Source organism: Gossypium hirsutum, chromosome D02 (genome assembly GCF_007990345.1).
Source record: "Gossypium hirsutum isolate 1008001.06 chromosome D02, Gossypium_hirsutum_v2.1, whole genome shotgun sequence".
NCBI lineage: Eukaryota > Viridiplantae > Streptophyta > Magnoliopsida > Malvales > Malvaceae > Gossypium > Gossypium hirsutum.
The window spans coordinates 10,065,074-10,073,988 of record NC_053438.1 but is presented as its reverse complement, the minus strand read 5'-3'; the positions used below and the strand labels follow the sequence as shown (position 1 = coordinate 10,073,988).

The 8,915-nt window shown below is 34.5% G+C and overlaps 1 protein-coding gene across 1 annotated transcript; it reads left to right on the top strand.

Moving 5' to 3' along the window:
- Positions 1 to 2,294: 2,294 nt before the first annotated feature.
- On the top strand, positions 2,295 to 8,577 carry LOC121214606 (polypyrimidine tract-binding protein homolog 3). The gene is made up of 15 exons (XM_041088412.1): positions 2,295 to 2,539; positions 3,028 to 3,094; positions 3,818 to 3,889; positions 3,972 to 4,048; positions 4,124 to 4,205; positions 5,567 to 5,690; positions 5,967 to 6,031; positions 6,139 to 6,188; positions 6,359 to 6,400; positions 6,495 to 6,546; positions 6,669 to 6,693; positions 6,824 to 6,837; positions 7,321 to 7,428; positions 7,514 to 7,657; positions 7,779 to 8,577. Exons 2-15 carry the CDS (start codon positions 3,038 to 3,040, stop codon positions 8,181 to 8,183), a joined length of 1,317 nt encoding a protein of 438 aa, XP_040944346.1. The 5' UTR covers positions 2,295 to 2,539; positions 3,028 to 3,037; the 3' UTR covers positions 8,184 to 8,577.
- The last annotated feature ends 338 nt before the right edge of the window (positions 8,578 to 8,915 follow it).

Here is an 8,915-nt window from a genome sequence, read left to right as displayed (position 1 = left end):
AAACATTTGCTTTTACACATTCAAAAGCTATTTCCATTCACAACGATCATAAACAATCAAAAACTCATTCATTAGTATATATACACCTAAACAACACTTCAAGAAGTATGAACCTCATATACAAGCAATAAATAAAGTGAGAATACAATTGTGATTTAATTCTTTACCTTCTTTGTTGTACATAAACATCAATGCTTTATTGTATATCTTTGTACAAGTCTTGTTCTATATTCTAGAGAGCTTAAATTTTGTAAACACCATACTGCAAAAAGATTTTCTTTGTTTATACTTTAAAACATTTTGTAAAAGAAGAGATTTTTAGTTTAACTTTGAAAGCTAGAATGGTTCTATTTTAACCATTGTAAAAGAGAGAATGAGAGGTTTCTATCTAAACTTAAGAAAAAAGAGAGGAATGTAAATGTTGTACATTGTCATTGAAAGGTAGCAATTCACGTTAGTGAATTGGAAAATTTCCTTGGTAAGTAAGGTTAAGGCTAAGGTTAAGCTAGAAGAAGTAGGTAATTGAAACCAAATTTGTATAAATTGTTTGTGTTTAATTTTTCTATCCCTTTCACTCCTTTAGGAAAAGTTTTTTAAATACCAATTCACCTCCTAATAGTAAAATACGCTTTAATAAGACTTTTCAATATTACATTCCACCAAAAATGTTACTTTTATAACAAGTTTACCATTTTTTTTTATCATTTTGGTTAATTTTTCCTTTAAACCATAACATATATCATGTTTTAGTAAAAAGATGTATTGCTCTTTTTCATGGCACTTCAATTAAAAGAAAAGCTCTAACTATTTATTTCTCCTCCTTGATTTTAATTCTTTTTTTAGAAATGAGATATGTAAGTATTTTAGGAGAGAAATGCATTAAATTATTAGTAAAATAAAATTTGACAGCTTCAACCTTTGCTTAGTTAAAAAAAAGCAAATGAAATAAAAATGATTTAGTAAAATATGCTTTTACGTAATCTCATATGTTGTCAACTAATCAACAAAAATTTACATTCTAGCCAAACGAATCCAATAAGGCACTATAACATACTCAGTAATGTGCAAGTAATTTTACCTTCCATTAACAAAACACTTGCTATTGGTTATATCATATTAGGGTAAACTACATTAGTAGCACCTAACTATGTTTTTTTTGTCACCCAACTATGAAAAGATACAAAATGGCCACCAAACTTGGTCGACCAACTATGAAAAGTTACAAAATGATTACTCAATTATTCAATTTTGTCTTTTTTGGTTACTAGCTGGCTAACATAAAAATGGGAACACCTAAAAGTCTAAGATAGTTGGGTGACCAAAAAAGACAAAATCGAATAGTTGTGTAACTATTTTGTAACTTCTCATAGTTGGTGACCAAAAAAGAAAAAAAAACATAGTTGGGTGATTATAAATGTAGTTTACCTGTCATATTATTGATTTGATGTCATCTTTTTCCATCCAAATATGATAATGTCTCAAAATAAAATTTTTTATCCAACCATGAAGAAATGATACTTGAATGTAAAAAACCCCAAGAAATTTTACATTTTGTTGATACAATGAATCAGCAAGGAAAGGACAAGGAAGAGAAGGTGGGTGGTGACTATGAAGTTGGTTCACGTGTGATAGGAGGAGAGTCAGAAGAGAAAACTTAAGGGGGAGGAGGAGGAGGAGGAGGAGAAAGGTGAAAGGAGAAAGAAAGGCTGAAGAACACTAATTTATCAAGTGGGATGCTTAGGGAAGAAGAAAGATCTTTCATATCTCGAGTTTTGAGGCATAATAGGGAGGTCCCATTGTCATGTAGTGCCGTATCATTGACAATATGAGTGGTAGGCTACTCATGTGGTCAGCTAGGTGGCAAGTCCGTTATGTGTCAATTTTGGTAAATCGTTGTGCTGTATGGTCCTACTATAACTTCTCATTTCCCTTTAATAAAGTTGTATGAAGTCATTATACATTAGTGGTCTCTTAATGGTCCCCATGGGGAATCCAACAACGGGTGACCTCCTTATAGGTGGCAAGAAGTATGCGCGTGATTGGTTATTGGTCACCACTAAAGATACAAGGTGGAGGATCGTCCATGGGTGCTTGCAACGTCATTTCTCATATTGCCATGTGTCTAAGCTAAGTAAAGACATAACACATTCCATGAAGTAAACACACAACATATATTTTACAAGGATAATTTTTTTGAAAATCAATTTAAATGCATTTATATGAAAAAACAATGCACACAATTTCACTTTATTTTAAAGTTATCATTATATATGTAGTTCGAAAAAATACAAATTAGGGTATGATTTAAAAATTCAATTTAGAATAGGCGTGGGCCGGGGAGGGAAGAGAAGGGGGGATTAGGGCGAAAAGAGGAAAGTGGAAAAGAGGAAAGAGGATAGGGCAAAAATAAAAACATGCGAACAAACACTCTCTCAACCTCTCTCTGATTCCCTCTCTTCTCTTCTCCTCTTCGATTCTTTCCTTTCCTTTCCCTCCACTTTCTCTCCAATTTTCCTTTCTCTTTCCCTCTCTTTCTCAGGCAAGTTCTCTCTCTTTCTCTCTGATCTCACTGTGGTTTTTTCCTTTTAACTAAAATATAACGGTCTCTTTTGTTTCCAGAACCAAACATTCAATACTAATAAATCTAGATTTTTGCATTTTACTTTCTCTCTTCTTCAGATTCGAACTTAAAACTTAAAAGCCTCTGTCTTTTTTTATTTTAAATTTTCTTTTCCCTTTCTTCTGATTTCTTAGCAATCCAACAGAGTTTCTGTTATTTTTTTTATGCTTTTTTACTTTCACAATCTTTCTGGTATTTAGAAACAAAAAACACATTGATTTATTGGTTTTTTTCTAATTATTTCGCATTTAATACGTATGATTTGACTGTTAGATGCTTAATTTTAGTGAGAAATTTGTGTATATTCTTTTGCTTGTACTTTGGATAGAAATGCATTGTTTTATTAATTTTTTGATAGGAAAGTTGATGAATAAAAGATAATTGATAGTGTTTTGAGTTTGTTACAGGTCCTTGCAAATGGCGGAAGCTTCTAAAGTCATTCATGTTCGCAACGTTGGCCATGAAATTTCTGAAGTAAAGCCTCTTTTCCTTTTACAGTTTACTCGTTCCCTTTACTGCTAACTTCTACTGAGTAATCACAATGTTGTCTTTTTGACTGATCATGATTATTTTTGGAGTGTATGCTTTCAATAAGGCAAACGAGTAATACTTTATTTTGAACTAAATGTAAAAAGGTTAAAAATTATTGTGCACTTATGAATTTCTGTTAAGAGAATTACGATTTTAAGTGTTACATAGATTCGGCACTTCCAGCCAAGTCTACCATCTTGACAAAACATGACAATATGTTCATGATATGTGTCGGACGATCTGGTTGCAGTATCGATTTGCCTTATTTTCCTCAAGCAAATCAAACTTGGATAATAGAAATAAACTGACTGGAAAGGGCTAAGATTTGTGGCTTGAAGATGGAAAGAAATCATTGGTCTTATTGACATAAGGGTAAATATAGAAAGATTATTTATATAATAAATTATATTTTCAGTTACGTTTTCATAAGATGTATCTGTAAACTTGTATCTCGCTTTTGGTCACCTTTTAGTGACTTTGTTAGCCTAAAAGGTTGAGCAAATAACGAATTAGACCCTTAGACATTCCCATACTGGATGCCTATACTTGAGTCCATGTAAAATAGGCTGCAATGAAAATGCATAGGTTTTTATTAAGTGTAATTGCACTGCATATTCTTCAATGATTTACATATACATCTGACATATCTCCTTTTGTTTGTTTCAGAATGATTTGCTTCAACTTTTCCAGCCATTTGGAGTGATAACAAAGCTTGTAATGCTCCGTGCAAAGAATCAGGTTTTTACTTTGCTCGTGATAGATTTAGCTGTTTGAACTTGAAACTTTACCTGTACCTATGATGAATATATTTATCGTTTAGGCTCTTCTCCAAATGCAAGATATTCCTTCAGCCATCAATGCAATGCAGTTCTACACTAATGTTCAACCAACTATCAGGTATAAAAGTATTTTATTTGCTTTTTCTTGGGTTCCTTGTTTCCAAATCTTTTGCATGAGTTTGTAATGGTCCAGGGGGAGGAATGTGTATGTTCAATTCTCATCACATCAAGAACTGACAACCATGGATCAGAATGCTCAAGGACGAGGTGATGAGGTTAGTAGATTAGCATCTTATCATATTGTGGATGCGAAACATACTTACCATATGGAGAAAAATGTTTCAAATGAAGCCATTTGTGTGGGACCAATTGTATTTGTAGCTTTTGGAGTAGCAAAGAACATGTAATGTTTTTTCTTTTCTAATTAATTGTCAGTTATTGTCTTTGATATATCTTTATCTTTGACAACAAGGATCATTCAGTAATGTTGATTTGAAGTTTCCATAATAAACCAAGCTTATTGGGATAACTGTTGCACCATATTTAAAATACAGAGAGTACCTATGGTGCAGTAAAATGACTATGGGGAATATTTTAACTTGAACAAAATCTATTGTAGATTGATTTTCTAAAGTTGAGTATGTATAAAATGTGGCCTTCTGAAATTCAAAACAGTCTTGAAATATGCTGCTGGGAAGTAAATTGATTGCTGTGGAAAAAATACTTTATTCTAGATTATTGAAAGATTGATTATTTTCATAATATACAAGGTGGAGCTTTTTGTTATGAACCGAGTGACTTGGGAAAAGGAGCTATGTTAGTTAAATTCCTACTGGTATCGTTAGTGGTCGTGTACGCTGGGATGAGGCCAAAAATTTTTTTTGGGTGCCCTCCCCCTCTCTACACCCCTGCATGTATGGGGTAGTAGCTTTTTGATCACTAGGATGCCTTTATAAAGTTCATTTTGTGCCATATGTGTTGGTAATTCTGCTGTCATGTTGGTAATATGCAATCTGTTAGTGTTTTGCTTTCTGTCGGACATTTTCTTTGCTAAGTGCTATCTATCTGACCTTTTTGTGGTCGATTCAACAAGATTTCTTATTTGTTTGGATTTTCTTCTTCTTTTTGGATTTTAGGCCTTTAATTTCAAAGTGCAACTAGCATTTCAACCATTTTAGTTAAAGTTACTTTGGGCATTACTCAATTGTAGATTATTGAGTAATATCTTGTTTTTTTTAATTTTTAGCTACAAAAAGATCACGGTCAATCCTTTGTCCTGTTAGCTCTATGCATTATACTATCCAACTATAGGGTGAATAATATCTACGTAATAAGCGTCTTTGTTGCACAAGTAACCTCAAGTTCATACATATGAAGTAACTAGAACAAATCTATTTTGGCTTTCCTTTCCTCCTCTCTGAGTTTCCTAGGTTTTTATAGTCCTTCCAATTTCAGTGTTTTAAAGGCCTTTTTACTGCATATTCAGGGTTTGTTTCTTTATTCATTTAATCTTCTCTTTATCTGTGCTTCTTTATTATTCTCTTCTCATTTCTTCTCTATCTATGCTTCTCCATTTATATTCCTCTCTCTTCTGTCTCTTTGCGGTTCTGCTATTGGGCACACTTTGGATGCACAGCCGAATCGAATCCTCCTGGTCACAATCCATCATATGCTTTATCCTATTACTGTGGAGGTGCTACACCAGGTTTTCTCACCTCATGGATTTGTGGAGAAGATCGTCACATTTCAGAAGTCGGCTGGTCAGCTTCAAATTTTCTTTCTCTCTCTCTCCTGAACTCTTATACAATATATTAAGCTGCCTACTGAACTCTTGCACAATATATTTATGTTGTTACCAGCTTACTAGGAAATAATTTCAAAGCTATGAAGTGTCTACAGTTTGCAGTTGTTTTTGTGAATATGCTTACCATACATTTTAGATACATGGTCATGAAAGAACTACTTTGAATAAACTTTGTGTTCTTTTTTATTTTGTCTTTCCTCTCTTCCTCATCCTATTCTTGCAAATCTTTTAGGCTTTCAAGCCCTGATCCAGTATCAAGGACGCCAGAATGCTATCTCAGCTAGAACTTCTCTTCAGGTATTTTTACTTGTATAAATCTGTTATTTATTTTTCTATGGTAAGCTCTTTTAATTTTAATTAGTGGTTTGCTTTCGTGGGAAATTTAATTTCTTGATGTTTTGCAGGGCCGTAATATTTATGATGGCTGCTGCCAGCTTGATATACAGTTTTCAAAGTAGGTTTATTCATCCAGTTCCAGTCATACCATTATTTGTGTCTACGGCATGTGGGCGTGGAAGTTCATTTGTTTTGTTTGATTATGCTTTATTTTTATCCTGTCTGATAGATTATACTTCTTAAAAAGCCATTGTTTTTATTAAGTTGCTATTGATTTTCTTATTTCAGCCTTGATGAATTACAAGTCCATTATAATAATGAGCGATCAAGGTATGTTAGTAACCACTTGCTTCTCTTTTATATCTTGTCGATATTTTCATTTTGGTGCCACTTACATTGTATCCTCTCTCTCTCTCTTGCCAAGGGATTTCACAAACCCAAATCTCCCAACAGAACAGAAGGGCAGATCATCACAGGTATAATCAATTTTTGCAATTTCCTTCTAACATGAGATTTCTAGAAGTATATGTGCATCTCCACAACTGTTTTTGCAGCTATTTCCTTCTTGATTTTAATTTGCATATATTTTTAAATGCAGCATCCTGGGTATGGTGATGCAGGAGGTATGTATGCCCGAGGCTCTTGTAGCTAGGGCAGGTGCTTAATTTGGTACATGTACATAATTTCTTTATTGTTGCTCATTATTTGATTTTTCCTTGTTGACTAATAAATGTTGGTTTTCTTCTGTTTCAGTTGGATTCCCACAGGTGGGTATTGCTCAGTTCATGGTCTGAATATAAATGAGACAGTTCTTTCTGATCTTGGGGGTATTATCATCCTTTATGTTATTCAGCCACAACAGTCAAGAGTGTCTGCCAGCTAACCTCTTTGTTTCTCAAGTTCTTTGTTTCTGTAGGAGTGATTAAACAGACTTCTTTTTTCCCTGCATAGCAAATGCTACTCAGCACCCATATACTTTTTGTAGCTTCGTTTTGTGGCAAACTATTAGAGCATGCATTCTGTTCTAGTCTTGCCAATAGAAAGGCATTTGATCAAACTTGGATTGTGGATATTATTTGGGATCATATCACACACATCTATGTTTCCATTTGGTATGGGGTGTTGCTAGATTCTTTAACTGGGTCAAGTTTGTTGTGAAGTGTGAATTGATTTTGCTGAAGGTCTTTATTTTATCTGTTAAATACTACCACATTTAATGATTGCATTTCCCTCTTCTCCATGAAATATAGATGGCTAATGCAGCTGCAATTGCAGCAGCTTTTGGAGGAGGTTTGCCTCCAGGAATAAGTGGGACAAATGATAGGTGCACAGTGCTCGTTTCCAATCTAAATCCTGATGTAAGCTACTTGCTATCTTTTTTTTTTTTGGTTGAATTCTCGACTCTTCCTATCATCAAGCTTGACAATTAATATCTTTTTTCAGAGAATAGATGAGGATAAGCTATTCAACTTGTTCTCACTCTATGGAAACATTGTGAGAATTAAACTTCTACATAATAAACCAGATCATGCTCTTGTTCAAATGGGTGATGGCTTCCAGGCTGAACTGGCAGTACATTTTCTCAAGGTTTGGCTTTTGAATCTCTTGAAATGTTGTTCTTGGATGTTTAGTTCTCTTAAAGAAATACTATTAAGCGGTTGGTTTTAGGTTGAACACTTACTGGGTACTAACACACTTGAAAAATCAGGGGGCCATGCTATTTGGGAAGCGACTGGAGGTCAATTTTTCAAAACATCCAAATATAACACAGGGAACTGATACCCATGAATATGTGAACTCAAATCTCAACCGCTTTAATCGCAATGCTGCGAAGAACTACCGTTACTGCTGCTCCCCTACAAAGATGGTTCATCTTTCTACTTTACCTCAGGATGTCACTGAAGAGGAAATTGTGAACCACTTGGCGCAACATGGCACCATCGTTAATACCAAGCTCTTTGAAATGAATGGAAAGAAGCAAGCCCTTGTTATGTTTGAAACCGAGGAGCAAGCTACAGAAGCCCTTGTTTCCAAGCACGCAACCTCACTTGGTGGGTCAATAATTCGAATTTCATTCTCTCAGTTGCAGACAATAAGAGAGAACTCACAGTAATAGTTTGTCGGTAAGGAACTGCGATGATACTGGCATTAAGAATTCATTATCACCCAGGATATTTTATATCGGGTTGTAGGTTCATCTTTTTATTTCTTGTTTCGTTTAACGTTAAGTCTAATTACTTTTATGGTGCTGGATACTTTGTTTTATTTTCCGGTCTTCATATGACTAGTTCATGTAAGGTATGCCACTTAATCTTTCTAGGGTCTGAAAATTTCTGGGTAGATTTTTTATTATGCGGATAATGGTCAGTTTTGAGGAAATAGGGAGAGAAACATTAGCTGAAATTGCATGATCTTTGTATCATTGTGTTGTATATTTCTTGTAAGCCAGGCCAACTGGTCCATTCCTGTTTGTATCCGTATGCCATACCAGGACGCGTTTTCGCTCAGTCATTAAGATAATTTATTCTTCGAGTTTGTTTCTGCCCCTTCTCTGAATCCCTCCCTCCCATCTCCCTCTCTCCATGGACAGTTATGCATATCATGATATGCTTGGCGATGCTTGCAGATTCCTAAGCTTGCTTGCTCACGGTGATGGTTCCTAGCTATGTATTTCATGATACCTGTGCAAGACAATTATGCATTTCAGGTAGCTTCCTTAATGAAAAATCTTTTGGTAAATGACTTTCCAACTAAGCCAGTTGAAATAATCTTTTTCATCTAGGGTTTTCCTCTTATCTCTCTTTAAACCAGCCGCTGGGTATTAGCGGTCATCCATCCGGCTTCC

Coding starts and splice junctions, on each gene's coding strand:
- LOC121214606 (XM_041088412.1), top strand. CDS start 3,038: ATGGCGGAAGCTTCTAAAGTCATTCATGTTCGCAACGTTGGCCATGAA. Junction 6,189..6,358: donor CTTGATATACAGTTTTCAAA/GTAGGTTTATTC, acceptor TTCTTATTTCAG/CCTTGATGAATTACAAGTCC. Junction 6,547..6,668: donor AGAAGGGCAGATCATCACAG/GTATAATCAATT, acceptor TTTTAAATGCAG/CATCCTGGGTATGGTGATGC.